Source organism: Puccinia triticina, chromosome 16A, assembly GCF_026914185.1.
Source record: "Puccinia triticina chromosome 16A, complete sequence".
In the NCBI taxonomy this organism is placed as follows: domain Eukaryota; kingdom Fungi; phylum Basidiomycota; class Pucciniomycetes; order Pucciniales; family Pucciniaceae; genus Puccinia; species Puccinia triticina.
The window spans coordinates 703,442-720,955 of record NC_070573.1 but is presented as its reverse complement, the minus strand read 5'-3'; the positions used below and the strand labels follow the sequence as shown (position 1 = coordinate 720,955).

The 17,514-nt window shown below is 49.8% G+C and overlaps 2 protein-coding genes across 2 annotated transcripts; both read right to left on the bottom strand.

The window, feature by feature from the left end:
• Positions 1 to 929: 929 nt before the first annotated feature.
• On the bottom strand, positions 930 to 2,347 carry PtA15_16A90 (uncharacterized protein; the record flags this gene model as incomplete). The annotated part of the gene is made up of 4 exons (XM_053164170.1): positions 930 to 1,169; positions 1,448 to 1,616; positions 1,708 to 1,901; positions 2,006 to 2,347. 4 exons carry the CDS (start codon positions 2,345 to 2,347, stop codon positions 930 to 932), a joined length of 945 nt encoding a protein of 314 aa, XP_053027739.1.
• Positions 2,348 to 3,085: 738 nt separating this feature from the next.
• PtA15_16A89 (uncharacterized protein) lies at positions 3,086 to 4,096 on the bottom strand (the record flags this gene model as incomplete). The annotated part of the gene is made up of 4 exons (XM_053164168.1): positions 3,086 to 3,127; positions 3,210 to 3,381; positions 3,475 to 3,668; positions 3,773 to 4,096. 4 exons carry the CDS (start codon positions 4,094 to 4,096, stop codon positions 3,086 to 3,088), a joined length of 732 nt encoding a protein of 243 aa, XP_053027738.1.
• Positions 4,097 to 17,514: the final 13,418 nt, after the last annotated feature.

The window sequence follows — 17,514 nt, the reverse complement described above, 5'->3', positions numbered from 1 at the left end:
CCATAGCGAAGGATATTCGCCAAAAAGACGCGCGAGTTGCTAAGGAAGCCCTCGCGAAAACGAAAGCTATTGCCAAGCTCAAAGTTCCCCCTCGACGCCTCCGTGTTAAATTTGATGGCAAATTTATTGACGGCGGGACTGGGTCAGCCCCTTAACTTAAGGGGGGGGATGTTGTAGCCGTCGGGCTAACTTGGTAACCCGACCGCTACTTAGCGGCTGGTTGGCCTGGCTTAGCCAGGCCCCTTAGCTCACCTTGGTTATGATAACTATGGCCCAGCCCAGCCTGGCCCGGGTTTCAGCCACGTTCCTATATTTTCCCTGATGTTTCACACTTTCTCTCTGTCATGCGCGCAACGTTCTTGTACATACTTTTACTATAAATGTGAGGACTTTCTGCCTCTTCCTTTGAAAATCATCCTATTTTCTCATCTACATACTTTCAGCTACAAAGCGTCTTAAGCCCCTTTTCCACTGAGCCCATATACCTGTGCCCCGCCCGCCACAGTGGACATGTCGGTCAGTCGTCGATCGGGAACTTCAAAGAGTATTTGGTGGGAGGCCGCGGTATTGGGCTTGAGGAAAATTGAGCCTTGTAAGTGTTGTTGTTCTGGCTATGTATTTGGTTGGTTGGGTTTGGTAAACCACGAGGTCTACTTCTGTGTGCGAGCTTATTGGGGATGTTCAAGGTCCGTTCAGATGCTAGGCCAGCTGCGACTTGGGGGCGAGTCGTTGTCCGTTGATGTTGGTTTGGGCGGTGCTTGAAATTTACATAAATTTGATGAAGCCCGATGAAATAGGTCCGTTGAAGTTGTTGACGACATGCAATACCAACAACGTCTCCTTTACCCAATATTTGAGATGATTGCTCCAGATACTCGACGTGGCCCCGCTAGGTAATAACGGTTTCCCAGCATACATGTCGAGCTGACTCACCAGTATGGATCTATCCACTTGGGTCCTTCATACTGATCAATCGTGATTTCAGGAATGTTCAACCTGGATGTGACTTGAGTGCGTTTGAATTGACCAGCCTTACGCGGATGTTGATGACGCGTTCGACATGATGGACGCGTTTTCATAAAAAAGAACAGAGCAGCCCAATTCAGCTTTGACAAATCCTTTTCCAACTTGGACTCTTGCCAGTGGTCCTGCAGCACAGGATCCAAGCACTAGTATTATGTAGTATGACGGTGCAGAAGGAGTTCAGATTTCTTTAAATGGGACCAAAGTCCATAAGAGGGTATGCACAATGACCACACGTTTTCGACTTTGATAAAATACAAGCCTGTCAAGAATTCTATTTATTGTCTCAATGAATCAAAATGCTTGGTTGCTTCATCCAGCTAATTTTTTTAAAAAAGCAAGTCATTCATTGTAAGCGGGGGCCATTAGACATGCAGTCGACTTAATAATGAGTAAGATTCAAGACAGACTGAAGTAAGCTTACCCTCTTCTGGTAAGCTGAATCAGCCCGTTTCAAGTTATCAAATATCTTGACGCTTGCTTGTAATTGAGCCCTCAACGTTGCATTCGATGCTGAAAGTGCGCCGTGCTGTTGCTCAAGGATGACATACGCTCCATGGTCTCGAATAGCTTTGTCTTTCGCTAGAGATTGTCTGGAGTGCAAAATGTTCAACGAGAAATGGGACATCATCAGCTAGTACGAAGGGTCATCCGTTAAGGGATAATAAGAGTGGCGAAACTAACTTGCGTAGTTTTGCTTTCTCGTCCTTTAACAGCTGAATGTTCTTCCTCAACTTGTTAACTGTCTCTTTCAATTCCTCAATTTCCACATCGCGAGCATGAAGTTCCTCGTCTCGTTCCCAACGATCCAGTTTGAGCTTGATGTCTTCAATTCCGAGTTCCGCAAAGGATTTGGCCACGCGTTCTGCCATTTCGGCCTGTGTTTAGAGTGTAAGAGACGCATGGAGTTCAACTTTTCCCACCGGCAGCTATTAGAGAGGCTGGTCAAAGGATCAGATCCTAGATGAATGATTCACATTACCTTGATTTGTCCCTGCAGAACCTCAAGTGTTCCCTTCAAGTGTTGCCGGACTGTGTCTGTTCGATCAAGGACGGGTTGATTGCTGATCTCTCGCTCAGAAAGCGAATGGAGCTTGTAAAATGGCTGCCAATTCGCGCCCAGGCCACAATTCCTCACGGGACGGTTACAGCTTGGACACTTTGTTTCGGCGCCGGATAAAGTTGCTGGCCGGCAGGCAACCCAGTCGCTTATGCACTTCGTGTGGAAGGCATGTCCACATGTGGTGACACTGATGTCGAGGTCAGCATTGTCATCTTGGCAGATGGAGCAAGTGGGCAGGATGACAACTCGGGAGCTGGACATATCGGTCAGTCGTCTGTCGCGATCTTCAGGAGGATGGAGTGGGAGGTCGTGGTCACCGGTATGGTCTCGAGGAACTTGAGCCGGGCAATCGAGCTACTTATCGAGTGGAGTTTGGTGACTTGCAAGGGCTTGTTCCGCACGCAAACTTGTATTGAGTTAAATATGTAAAGATGTACGTAAACGGGATATCAAACTTCTGGTCGAGAGAGTTCGAGAGATGTTGAGGCCTGCCGTGGGGTACATAAGTTGGATTGGGAGGAGCTTGGCGGGGCCTTGACGTTTAACTTGACGTACTCTACATCAACTCCAGCCCTTTGAGAAAGCCCGATTATAAGGTGAAAGGGAGCCCTTTGAAACTGTTGACCGCATATATTTGGTGAGAGCTCTGAGGGACAGTAAACAGTTGGAGCGATGCTCAAATGCAACTCTACAGACACACATCACGCGACAGCACGCGACTCAAGAACACAGATTTTCGAACCAAGAATAAAGCTCCCAAAGGATTCACGACCCAAGCGCATTCGTTCGAAATGGATTCAAAATTCAAATAGAATTCGTTTCCCACTGGGGTACCAATTGGTAAATAAAGCATGTTTTGTTACATGTAGCATAGTGAGTTGGCTTGATTGGTGCTCTCCTGGTTCTTAGATTCACCGGCAAAATCTAAAAGAAGGTATACAAAATGACTACAATAAAATAATTTCCACTTGAATAACACAAGTCTGTCAAGAGTTCTATTCATTTTCTTATTGAATCAAACGTTTTGCTTGCTGCGTCCAACTGAAATTGAAAAAAGCGAATCAATGTGCACATGAGTTACTAGACGTGTGGTTGACTTGGAGGGAGAGAGAAATCAGCTCACACTTCTTTGGTAAACTGAATCAGCCAGTTTTAAGTCATCAAATGCCTTGACGGTTTCTTGTAATTGGGCTTTCAAATGTGCGTTGGACACTGCAAGTTCAGCGTGCTGTAGCTCGAGGCGGTTTAACGATGCTTGACTGTCTCGAATCGTCTTGTGATCTTCGACAGATTGTCTGGAGTGTGAGTATGAACAAATAGAAACCGGTCATCATCTGGTACCAGGATTCCTGATCTAAGAAGTGGTTGGAAAAACGGGGAAAGCTAACTGGTATAATTTGGCTTTCTCATCTTTCAGCAACTGATTGTTTTTGCTCAGCTCGTCAACTGTCTTTTCCAGTTTGGCAACCTCTACAAGGCGAGCTTGCAGTTCCGCGTCACGTTCCCAGCGATTCAGTTGGAGCTTAATATCTTCAATTCCGAGCTCCGCAAACGATTTGGTTACGCGTTCTGCCATGTCGGCCTGTGCTTGGAGCGTCAACGAAACAAAGGGTTAATATTTCCCCTCCCGCATTCATGAGAGGGACTGGTCCAAGGATCAGCCCCGGGGTTGATGATTCACATTACCTTGATTTGTCCCTGCAGAACGTCAAGCGTTTCTTGTAAGTGAACCCGAGCTGTGTCTGTCAGATCGATGAGGGGTTGATCGGGGATTTCTCGTGCAGTCAGTGAATGGAGCTTTTGTAATGTAATCCAGCTCAGTGTTCTCATATTGTAGTTACAGATCGGACACTTCGTGGCGATGCCTTGTGATACTTGGAGGGTATCCCATTCGCGTATACACTTCGTGTGGAAGACATGTCCACACGTGGTGGCACTGATGTCGAGATCAGCACTGTCATCTCGGCAGATCGAACAGGTGGGTAGGACGATAACACGGGAGGGGGACATTTCGGTAAGTCGTCAGTCAGGGTCTTCGAGAGGATGTGCGGTATCGGGCTTGAGGGAACTGGAGCCGGGCAGGTGGTGCTGTCCGAGCTATTTGACACGTAAAAAGGGCTTCTTCCGCACGTGCGATTATCCTTTGGGTATGTATACGGGATGTCGACAGTCCGTGGGAGGAATGTTAAGGCCTGCGGTGTACTTGGCAAGTTGGGTGTAATCTGCTGTAATTCGCTGCTGTTGCGTTGGGCGGGGGTTGGTTGACCTTGTCGAGTGCAGCATCTGGCCCGAGTGAACATTGTTATGTCAAAATATGGTTTTATTTCTATTTGTATACTTTCTCATGCTGTCACATTCCTACATTAGCATATTTTCTATATTTATAGTTTCTCATGGTTTTACCTTTGCTCATCAACCCAAGTATGTATTTACATTTCACTATATATACCTTCACTCATTCGAAATATTATGTCCCTTGGGGGAGTTTTTCTATCATCCACTCAGACTCTAGGATCCACAGCTCTACAGGTTATGAGCCCGCGCTGTGACCAGCGGGGTTTTTCCTTTCGATCCGATCATATCTTCATCCTTTCGTGAGGATATTCAAGTCATCTAGGTTTCATCCTTCCGTGAAACTTAAATCCCCACACATATCCTTATAAAAACTTTAGTTTTTGACTCCGCCAAATCACCATTCCGTGTTTGCCGGATTTTCAAGTTTATGGTTAACACACGTTCCGATCGTCCAGACCTTGTTACTCCAGACTTCACTGCTCGAGTAACACCCCCCCGACGCCCTCTACCTTCCATCCCCAAAGAGTCATTTGACTCTAATCCCTTCATATCCGCCGACTCCTCACTATCTTCCGATACAATGTCTCAAGAGAACTCCAATATTCCTTTTCCTTCTTCCTCAGTCAACCCCATTCAATCCAATCATCCCCAGACAGGAGAACAGTCCGACAACAAGCAGAAAGCACCTGAATCTCTTGATACGATACTTGCTCGTGAACTTGAGAAGTCTGGACTAGGCGGCATCAATGATAACCTGCTCAAGGTGCTCCTGATCCGGAATCTCACCACCGCCAACCAGACCACCGCAACGGCTTCATCTACTCAGGTCGCAAGTCAACTTCGTTGGTATCAACTCGGCAAGTCGGTTGAACCTCAGCTATCACTGGATGGGACCAACTTTCCTCTGTGGTCGGCTGCAATCATCAACACTGTCAAAGGCGTCACTCAGAATGCAAATTTTTTTGAGACAGACACTTCAGCAACAGACCCGGCAACTTCGGACGGTATTCTGACGCTTCTTCAACATTTGATTGATCCGGCGCTGCGCTCTTCCCTCAACGGGTTGATGGCGTATGGGGCCTACAAGTCTTTGAAAGGGCGATTTGCTGGCACCTCCTGGTCTCTCCTCCTAAGGCGTTGGTCTGACATTGCACAGGCCCCAGATGCATCAGACTCGCTATCGTCCAGCTATGAGGCTTTAAAGCGGAGCTGGTACGATCTGGATGAGAGGCTGGGGGGATTGACTAAAGATAAGTTACTATCTTTGTCTTTCCACTCCACCGCCCACCGCTATCAGCAAACCATTGCTGATTCCATGGATGCCTGAATTGCAATCAAACCGGATTTCGAGATCAAGCCGGAAGAGATTCTACAAATGGCAACTCGGCTTCATCAGTCGGCATTGGCTTTGGGGATAGCCTCGGCAATGGCACTGTCGTCTCAGGGGTACCGTGGCGGACATTCCGGCTCATTCCGAGGTACTCGCGGGCGAGGTGGTTTTCGAGGATCGCGCGGTATGCCCAGACATTCGGGTCAAGGAAGCCAGTCAACGTCGACTTCTTCGGTCCCTCCTCCGGACGAATGGGCCAAACAACACCTTACGGCCGATTTTCCCTGCAATGTTTGCTGGGAGTGGGGACACTGGGCGCCGGACTGCCCACGTGTGAAGAGCAACCTACCGCCGCTGGAGGATCCTCGCAGGAAGAATCCGTCCTGGAGGCCAAAGAAATCTAACGTCATCTCCGGACGTCTTATCACCCAGTCAGGCAAGCTCGCGTCTATTTTGGCACCACCTGAAAACCCGGAGGACCCTCTGTGTGACACTGGCGCTACCCACCATGTAACGTCACACCCGTCATTTTTTGTCACTCTGCGTCCGGCTAATTTACGGCTGCGTGTTGCTTCTCAAGAACGCATTCCCGTAGATGGCATTGGGGATGCCGTGATTCCGACACGTTTTGGAGATCTGCATTTGAAAAATGTACTTCTTGTTCCGAAGATCTCCGGGACCGTTATTTCCATTGGCTTTTTTGACAAGTGGGACGTAAAAGTGGATTTTGTCGACGGTTGTTTTATACTCACTCAGCACAATCGGCAATTTTCAACATATATCAACCAGTACCGGTGGTTCATTCCGTCTCCTTCATCGTCTGCTTCCCTAAAGTCTTGTTATCTATCCCCCCATCTTTCCTCTATCTCCGCTTCCAGTCTGTGGCATGCTCGACTTGGTCACATCACCGTTCGGTTCTTCAATCAAACTATCAACCGCCAGTGTGTTTCCGGTATTCCCATGAAGAAGTTATCCCTCCCAAAAACCAAATGTCATTCATGTTCCCTTTCGAAAAGCACACATACTCCTGTCCAATCTCCTTCACGTGAGCTAGCAGATACACCTGGTGACATTGTTGCCATAGATTTAGTTGGCCCTTTCCCTGAGGCCCTCGATGGCAGCACCTACGGTTTGGTGATACATGATATCTTCTTGCGGATGACTTCTGTGGTTGGTTTAAAGAGCAAGGCCTCGGCTGGCAAGGCGGTATCGGACTGGATTCTCGACTTCAATCGACTCACCCTGCACCAAGTAAAGATCATCCGCTCGGACAATGCCGGCGAGCTAACGTCAAATAAGTTTAACAAGTTTCTCAAAGACAACGATGTTGGCCATGAGTTGAGCGTTCCCTATGAACACCATCAAAATGGAAATGTCGAGCGGACAAATCGGACTCTTCTGGATATGGCGAGGACTTTTTTAATACACGCTAAGTTAACTAATTCCCTTTGGTTTTTGGCTTTCAAGCAAGCAGCGCATATCTTCAACCGCATTGTCCACACCGGGGCTGAAAAATCCCCTTATGAACTTTCGCTGAAGAAAAAGCCGTTTCTCGATATGGTTTGGGTGTTTGGTTGCCGTGCGTATCTCCATGACATCAATTACCCAAAGCAATTTGTCCCGCGGTCGACGGCTCTCATTCACGTCGGTGTTCTTGATGACTCGCATGGATGGCTCTTATGGAACCCAAATTCGAAGAAGCTAGAACGTGGCGCCTCAGTGATCTTTCATGAAGATGATCTCCCATCCCAGATGACTAATTCTGTTACAACCTTGTAGACCCCCTTGTACTCGCCAGGGGTTTCCATTCCTGAGGAGGTTATCTTCAAGCTCTCCTCCCCACATTGTACATTCCCCAGTTAGCAATCAACTCATTAAGTTATAGTTATAACATATTGCTAACTCTATAAATCTTTTTTTTTTTTTTCGTTACCATTACTCAGCTCCGCCACCGTTCAAGGACAGCCGCCGTAGCCGGAATAGCCTTGATACGCCGTAGAACCCCACCAACCGTTGAAGGACAGCCGCCGTCGCCGGAAAAGCCTTGGAACGCCGTAGAACAGCCCCCCAAAAAACCCCCTCCCCTTTGAACCGTATTCATCACCCCCAAACCTTATCGATCCTCCAGGCTCTACCCTTTCGCTTCACCACCCTCCACCGACCTGACACCTTTCGTCCTCTGCCGGACACCTTTCGTCCTCTGCCGACCGATACCGCCGCTCCTCATTAGCCGACAACTCGGACGGCCCGCGGAGCAAACCCCAGACCCCTCCAGCAAACACCCAACACCGAGACGCGTCCCAAGGTTTTAGGGTACACTGTGGCAAGGGCAGCCCGTGTCATACAGCACCGAAGCCCTGCCGACGACATGGACGCACTCAACGCCCAATTGGAAGCGATGAGGCTTAGGATGGACGAGGAGCGGGCCCAACGTGTAGCTGTCGAGGAACGACTCCGTATGGCCGAAGCCCGGATCGCGGAAGCCGCCAACGTCGACAACCAGGTCCAACCTGCCCAACCCCCAGCGCCAGCAGCAGCCCCCAGCACCCTCGTTCTTGCGAAACCGAAGGCGTTCGACGGGACCCGTGGCACCTCAGCAGAGGCTTTCATCAGCCAGATCGGTCTCCACACGATCACCTTCCCCGAACGATTCCCCAGCGACTCCACTAAAGTCGCCTTTGCGGTGTCCTTCCTAACGGATCATGCGGCAACGTGGGCCCAACCGTACTTGGAGAAGCTGGTCCGAGGCGAGGTTATCATATTCCAGAACTTCCTCAACGATTTCTCGGCTAGCTTCTACGACCACAACCGCAAGCAGAAATCCGAGATCGCCTTAAGAAGCCTCCGCCAAACGGGGACCGTGTCAGCCTACACCCAGACTTTCAACATGCACGCCCGCGCGATCGGATGGGCCGACGGTCCGCTCATGAGCCTTTATCAACAAGGGTTGAAGGAGAAGGTCCAGCTGGCAATTGTTATGAGCAGCGTGGCTTTTGCAACCTTGCAAGATATGCAGGCGTTGGCGTTGAGGGCCGGACAGACCATCGAGGGAATAGCAAACCAATATTCCACCAGACCCTCCCCCTCCACCTCCAACAACCCAGCCCCAGACCCCAACGCAATGGACCTGTCCGCTTTCCAACAGACGACCAACAAGCGCAACCCGTTACCCGACGCCGAGCGAGCCCGCCGAGTTGAATTAAACCTTTGTTTCCGCTGTGGACAGGAGGGTCAAATCTCCCGCGGTTGTTCGAGCGGACGAAAGGACGGTAGGGGACGCCAGCAAGTGTCTTCGAATGCCCGCATCGCCGCACTCCAAGCCAAGATCAACACACTCCGTGCCAATCAAGCGACCCCGACCAATGAGAATGCGAGCTTGTCAAAAAATGGAGAAGCTCAGGTCTGATCAATGTGCCTGATCTGAGTAAACCCACCGTTGTTAGAGTAGATGTCGGCGCTAGCGAGTTGAATTTTAAATGCAATACAATTGACCCAAGATTATTCTTGCCGTTAGCCGTCTCAATTTCTAACGTCCCACGAGCCACATTCATTCCCTCTTTTCTCATTGATTCGGGAGCCACCCACAACGTGCTGAGTGACTCCTACGCCCGCCGCCTCGGATTGCTGCAATACGCTACACCCACCCACCGTACCGTCTACGGATTTGACGGATCGACCCGCCCCGCCTCGTTTGAACTCTCTGTCACCCTCCAAAATGAAACCGCCCCGTCCCGCATGATTGTCACCACCCTGAAAGACTCTTACGACGGCATCCTCGGCATGCCGTGGCTACGCCGCAATGGCCACTTGATCGACTGGACTAACCGCCGTCTCATTCCTCCCGATGCAGCTGTCTATACAGCTTCGTCGTCTCCGCCAAAACCCTCCCCATTGGACGAGCCCAGGAGGGAAGCTAGGATTCTGACGAGGGGGTGTGTTTCTACCCATCCAACACAGTTGGAAGACACGCTAGCACCCCCGCATTGTGAGTCTCGCCAACTTTCCAAACACCCTGTTTCAGCTAGCCAGTGTGCTCCCCCCCATCCTTTAGAACCCCCCACCGCCCGGCCGCCTGTTGCAGCTGTCTGTTCAGCTTTGTCGTCTCCGCCAAAACCCTCCCCATTGGACGAGCCCAGGAGGGAAGCTAGGATTCTGACGAGGGGGTGTGTGTCTACCCATCCAACACAGTTGGAAGACACGCTAGCACCCCCGCATTGTGAGTTTTGCCAACCTTCCAACCGCCCAGTTTCAGCTAGCCAGTGCGCTTCCCCTAATACTATAGGACTATCGACCGCCCGGACGTCTTGGTCAACTTCCGCCCGTCTGGCCGCCCGGGCCGCCGCGCAGACACCCGCCAAGTCCATTGAGGAGCTTGTCCCCGCCTCGTACCACCGGTACCTCAGGATGTTTCAGAAATCCGCCTCGCAAGGCCTACCCCCCCGCCGCCGATACGACTTTAGGGTTGAGCTGACGCCAGGCGCAGTGCCGCAGGCCAGCCGGATCATTCCCCTGTCCCCCGCTGAGAATGAGGCGTTAGACACCCTGATCAACGAAGGGCTTACGAACGGGACTATTCGCCGAACCACTTCCCCATGGGCGGCTCCGGTCATATTCGCCGGGAAGAAGGATGGCAATCTACGACCATGCTTCGACTACCGGAAACTCAACGCTGTGACCGTCAAGAACAAGTACCCCTTGCCCCTCACCATGGATCTGGTTGACAGCCTCTTGGACACCAACACGTTCACCACGCTGGATTTACGGAATGCGTATGGTAACCTCCGTGTCGCTGAGGGCGACGAGGACAAACTGGCGTTTATCTGTCGTTCAGGGCAATTTGCTCCTTTGACGATGCCGTTTGGGCCGACCGGCGCACCTGGGTATTTTCAGTATTTCATGCAGGATATTCTGCTCGGCCGAATCGGGAAAGATGTAGCGGCTTACCTGGACGACATCATGATCTATACGAAGAAGGGATCCAATCACGAGGCAGCAGTCAAGACGGTACTTGAAACATTGAGCAAACACACCCTGTGGCTGAAACCCGAAAAATGTGAGTTTTCCAAGAGCGAAGTCGAGTATCTAGGGCTTCTGATTTCGTGCAATCGACTCCGGATGGATCCGACGAAGGTCAAAGCCGTGACCGACTGGCCCCCACCCCGAAATATCACTGAGCTACAACGGTTTATTGGATTCGCGAATTTCTACCGGCGATTCATTGATCAGTTTTCCAGAGATGCACGACCCCTCCACGACCTGACTAAGAAGGAATCAAAATTCAGTTGGTCTCCGGAATGCCAGGCTGCCTTTGACCATCTGAAAGTTTCATTCACGACGGCGCCTATCCTGAAGATTGCCGATGCGTACAGGCCGTTCATCCTAGAGTGTGACTGCTCGGACTTCGCGTTAGGCGCTGTCCTGTCCCAGGTTTGCCCAAGGGACAACCTCCTTCACCCAGTTGCTTACCTGTCACGGTCACTCATCAAAGCGGAACGCGACTATGAGATCTTCGACAAGGAATTACTGGCGATAGTGGCAGCGTTCAAGGAATGGCGACAGTACCTAGAAGGCAATCCGCACAGGCTCCACGCCATCGTCTACACCAATCACCGCAACCTCGAAAACTTCATGACCACGAAGAGACTTACCCGACGGCAGGCCAGATGGGCTGAGCTACTCGGCTGTTTTGACTTCGACATTGTCTTCCGACCGGGCCATGAAGCTGCACGCCCTGACGCGCTGTCCCGACAACCAGACCTGGCCCCGGACAAGGAAGACAAACTGTCTTTTGGACAACTGCTCAGACCCGAGAACATTCGACCGGACACATTCACCGCCATCGCCAAGTTTGAAGCCTGTTTTGTTGATGAATCAGTGGACCTGGATAACGCTGACTACTGGTTTGAAATTGACGTCCTTGGTTTGGACTCCATTGCAGCTTCGTCATGCCCGACAAAACCCTCATTGACGGACAAGGATCCCACGAGGGAAGCTAGGCAACTTGACAAGGGGGTGTGTACTCCCAATGGATTCATTGGTTGCTCTTCTTTAGAGCCTAATAGTACATTAGCACCCCCGCAATGTGAGTCAGTTTTGTCTTCACTAGTGCCTGTCTCAGCTGGCCAGCCTTTTTCTTCCGGGAATATCTTGACAGACACGGAGATCATCAAAGCAATACGGGAGGCCGGGCCTGAAGATGACGACTACATGACACTGTTGAAATCGGTCGAATCACCGGCATCCAGACGCTTGAACCCCAAGTTATCTCGTTACTCAGTCAGGAACAATCTCCTCTGTTATGGTCATCGTGTGGTTGTTCCGCGTAACACGGAATTGAGAAATCAAATCGTCAGGAGTCATCACGATTCGAAACTCGCCGGCCACCCCGGACGGGCTAAAACCCTCAACCTGATTCAGCGCTCTTTTACCTGGACGTCCATGAAGCAACTCGTCAACCGCTACGTCGACGGCTGCGACTCCTGTCAACGAAGCAAACCGTGCACGCAGAAGCCTTTTGGATTATTGGAACCACTTCCAATTCCAGCAGGCCCATGGACCGATATCAGCTACGACTTAATTACTGATCTCCCGACCTTGGACGGATTCGATAGTATCTTGACAGTGGTGGACCGATTAACGAAAATGGCTCACTTCATCCCTTGCAGCAAAACACTTAACGCCGAAGGTCTGGCCCATCTAATGCTCAACAACGTGTGGAAATTGCACGGTACGCCGAAGACGATAATATCCGATCGAGGATCCATATTCATTTCTCAAATCACAAGGGAACTGGACCAGCAGCTGGGAATCAGACTCCACCCGTCGACAGCATTCCACCCGCAAACCAACGGTCAATCCGAAATCGCCAACAAAGCCGTCGAACAATACTTGCGTCATTTTGTTGGGTACCATCAGACCAACTGGGCACCACTGCTCCCAACAGCCGAATTCGCCCACAACAACCACGACCATGCGTCGACCGGCATCTCGCCGTTCAAAGCTAATTATGGGTTCAACCTGTCTTACGGGCGAATACCCTCATCTGAACAGTGCCTACCGGCAGTCGAAGAACGCCTCGAACACCTCAGCCGGGTCCAAGAAGAACTGAAGGAATGCCTTCAACGCGCACAGGAATCAATGAAGCATCAATTTGACAAGCGGGTAAGGGCCAATCCGGACTGGAAAATTGGAGAGGAGGTGTGGCTCAACAGCCGTAATATCTCGACAACCCGCCCATGCCCTAAGCTGGACGACAGATGGCTAGGCCCCTTTCCTATTTCTGACATCATCTCACGGTCTGCTTACAAACTGACTCTACCATCTTCTTTGAGAGGCGTACACCCGGTATTCCACGTGTCTTTACTCCGAAAACACCAACCGGATCTGATTGAAGGCCGACAAGCAGAAACACCCAGGCCCATAACCATTGACGGCGAGGACGAGTGGGAGGTGGAAGAAGTGCTCGACCGGCGAGGACGAGGAAAGAAACAGGAGTATTTGGTCAGCTGGAAAGGATTCGGGCCTCAAGAAAACTCCTGGGAACCGGAGGACAACCTCGACAACTGCAAGACATTGGTCGAAAACTTCAACACAAGATTCCCCGACGCCGCCAACAAGCACAGAAGACGTCGACGGAAACGGAAGTAATGTAGGAGGGCAAGCTTTTTTCCCAACAGCCAGGGTTTTTAATGCTGCCCGGGGAAACAGCGGCACCCGCCAGGGACTAGGCTTAAACGGGGGATAATGTTACAACCTTGTAGACCCCCTTGTACTCGCCAGGGGTTTCCATTCCTGAGGAGGTTATCTTCAAGCTCTCCTCCCCACATTGTACATTCCCCAGTTAGCAATCAACTCATTAAGTTATAGTTATAACAAATTCAGGGTCAGTCAACGCGGTTCTCAACTCAATCCGTGTTGATCGCCTAGGGGATTTCAGTGAGCTACGTGAATTGGAGTTTCAGGATGCGATTTTGGAGTCTGCAATTTCAGAGTCATCTTTCACGTCAGATGCTCCGTTTACCTATCAACAAGCAATCAACTCGACGCTCCGGGCCGAATGGAAGGCCGCAATCGATGCGGAGGTTGGAATGATGGTTGATCTCCGAGTTTGGGAGGAGGTCCCCGAGGCGGACGCCAGAGACATCCTCACATGCCGATGGGTCTTTGCACTTAAGCGGACTCAGGAAGGACAAATCTTGAAGTTCAAGGCACGGATCGTGGCCCAAGGTTTCAGGCAAATTCACGGCAGGAATTTTGGCGACACTTTTGCGCCAACCCCGACGTTTCCTGCGCTGCGGATCCTACTGGCAATGGCGTCGCGACTCCGTTGGCCTGTGGCTTTTTTCGACGTCAAAAGCGCTTTTTTGCACAGCGATATTGACCATGAAGTTTTTATTCGCCCTCCGCCAGGTGTAAAGACCAAACCAGGTTGTGTCCTCAAGCTCCAAAAAGCATTGTATGGAACGCGCCAGGCGGCTCGGTGTTGGTGGCTACATCTGAAGTCACAATTGGATAAAATTGGGTTTTTCCCGGCCCTCAAGGACCAGTCGACATACGTCTATCAATCCGGTGCTGACATGGCATATCTATGGGTGCATGTAGATGATGGCTTGTTCACGGCTAGTTCACATGCACTATTGGACTCTCTAAAGGAACGTCTATCTTCGGTGCTTGATCTGAAATGGGATTCATCCCTATCTAGCATTGTTGGCCTCCGGGTGCGAGAGGTGAAAGGCGGTTTCACCATTGATCAACCAATGTTGATCAAAAAAATCATATCTATGCAGCAATACTCCATCAAGACTCGCACCCCTATCGCCTCGACAGACCTTCAATCAAATCCTTCGGACGGTTCAATGGATATCGAATATCTCTCTCGTGTTGGTTGTCTGCTTTATCTAGCCGCGGGTTCACGGCCAGACATCACTTTTGCAGTGAATTTCCTCGCTAGGTTCTCCATGGTACCGGATGCATCGCACTGGGCAGCTCTCGATCACCTTATCTCATATATCTGTTATAGTGCTAACCTCGCACTGCCAATTGTCGCTTCCCGTCCCCTCAACGATGGCATTAACACTTACGTCGACGCCAACTGGGGTGGCGAGGCATCTCGCTCAGTACACGGGTTCATCTTGACAGTATGGGGGGCGCCAGTTTCATGGTCCTCCAAAAGACAGACATGTGTGGCGCGATCCACGTGTCAGGCGGAATATATGGCGCTGTCTTTTGCTTCAAAGGACGCCTGTGTCTTATCGTCAATCATCTCTCATTTTTTCGACCTGCCTCCTCCGTTGATGCTTTGCGACAATAAGGCCGCCGTTCAAATCAGCTCGGATTGTCGCACTCGAAAGGAACACCGCCATGTGGATCGGGAGTTCCATGTCATCAATGAACTTCTTTATCTGAGGAAGGTCCGCCTCGAATGGATCTCCACCGACAATCAACTGGCCGATATCTTCACCAAGGCTCTCGGGTGGCGGAAAGTTTTGGAGTTTTTAGCGGCAGTCGGATTGCGTTTGCAATCCTCCACATTGGCAAGTAAAGGGGGGGAAGTATGCGCTGGCTGCAATGAACATGCACCCCCCGCATCTGTTCGTCTCCTTTCAGGACCCCAAACCGGCGTCGGCGACTGATTGGTTCTTCGGATGCTAACCATATACATCTTATATTGTGCAGATCTTGGCGGGGCGTTGTCATCGACTGAAATTTTTTACTGTCTTTCTTTCCAATAAGCCTTCATATCTTCTCTTACTTTTCTTATACTTCAATTTCTTCACCTATTTCTTGTTTCTTTGTTTTGTCTCTTTTGATTTTCGTACTCATTTCTTTCTGATTATTTTGTATTTCTTCCATTTTTGTGTCTTTTCTGTTTTTCCGTGGTTGATGAGGGGGGGAGTGTTATGTCAAAATATGGTTTTATTTCTATTTGTATACTTTCTCATGCTGTCACATTCCTACATTAGCATATTTTCTATATTTATAGTTTCTCATGGTTTTACCTTTGCTCATCAACCCAAGTATTTATTTACATTTCACTATATATACCTTCACTCATTCGAAATATTATGTCCCTTGGGGGAGTTTTTCTATCATCCACTCAGACTCTAGGATCCACAGCTCTACAAACATGACAAAGGCGAGTGAAACCCTTTGAAACTGTTGACGACAATCCAGCGACGTTTATGTAAATACATCACCCCGCATCGATTGTGATTTCAGGAATGTTCATCCTCGATGTGAGTGGTCTTGAATTGAACAGGTTTACGCCAGTGTTGCCGAGCTAAGTCAACCAATTCTTTTCGTCTGGGAAGGACTGATGACAATTGATTTATGTCGAGCTTCGAGTACGAGACTGATTCAACCTTCGCTTGATCGATTCCTGGGGAATGGTAAATCGCTCCGGGTATGGTTAGCAAGCTAAGCCTCCTCTAGACGACTGTACTTCGAATGTTAACACTCAAACTATTCAGCAACAATCGGCGCAAGGATGTGGTTACTTCTCCTTGTCTGTATCTGTGACCCGGCACATCTCAAGACGAACCCGAGCACGTACTCCGACGATCGGCGTGATTGCGCAAACCTGACGCCGCAGTGACACGTCCTACTGACCGACGTTTATTCGGCCAAATCTTCTCCGCGTGCGTTCTTGCATCTGTCATGCTCTTCAGAACGCTTATTGGATCTTCTGGCAGAGCGGAAAGAAGTTTTCCCCGGACTGGGCTCTGGAATGGATTCAGGAGCCGTACGCGACTCCTGCAAGTATGGCCCGGACCAAGACGAGCACAGGACAAGCTTATCCGAAATACAGACTGACATAAGCCCCGGGAACAGCTGCAACGACCAGCATAGGTTTTGACGATAGATTGGACGACGCGTTCGTGGTCATGGACGCGGCGAGTCCTGAGAAGGAACAGAGCAGTCACGCCGGCTTGGATGAATCCTTCTCCGACTTCGACAAGCTATTAGCCAGTGGCCATGCACCGCAGAATCCTAGGACATAGCGGCGACAGTGAGAAGGCACAGAAAAAGCAACATGGAGATCTGTTTCGCCTCTTCAACTTAATCCTTGCCCACCGCCACTGGCGTTCTTAAACAGTCGCAGGAAGACACGGCTACCCAAAACGAACACCCCTAGCCAATCGATAATTCTGTTAAACTTCAATTTTGTAGGGATAAGGATCGCGCTTATATTAATTTGTTTGACATTTGATCCGCGTTTCTCTTCGCCCATCTTCATCAACATGTGAGATTTTTTTTCTGCAACCATTATTTGCCCTTTTTTGGCTACATCGAGGTGGATGGTTTTGTGTGTTTCTTCATTTTAGAAACAAGTTTACCAAGCTTTCAAAGGGTTCTAGAGGACTGTAATCCACCATTTCTATCTCCTGGATAACGTACTTGACTGCACATTGTAAGTTCAAAGAAATCGCCGTTAAGTCATATCTGAGGGTTCAAATCTGCTTGAATCTGTTCAAATGGAATCATTTTTCGTAGTATGAGGGCCCAATTATAAACAGGTTTTGGGATAATATTGGGAAAATTTTCAAATAAGTTTGAGATAAAAAAAAATGATCTTGGTGGTGCAGATACAGGCACCAAAACTGTTTTGAACCTGTTCCAAACCAAGTGTAAATTATAAACCCACCTATTGAATTTCTGGCGCAACTGAACTGAGCCTCATACTACCAAAGGTTGCGCCGTTGTCCTGACCGACCTCCAACGTCCTACCACCAACCACATAATGATTCCCCCTCCAATCGATTCAACCCCGCTTCAAATATATGCCCTTTGGCAATGGTATCAC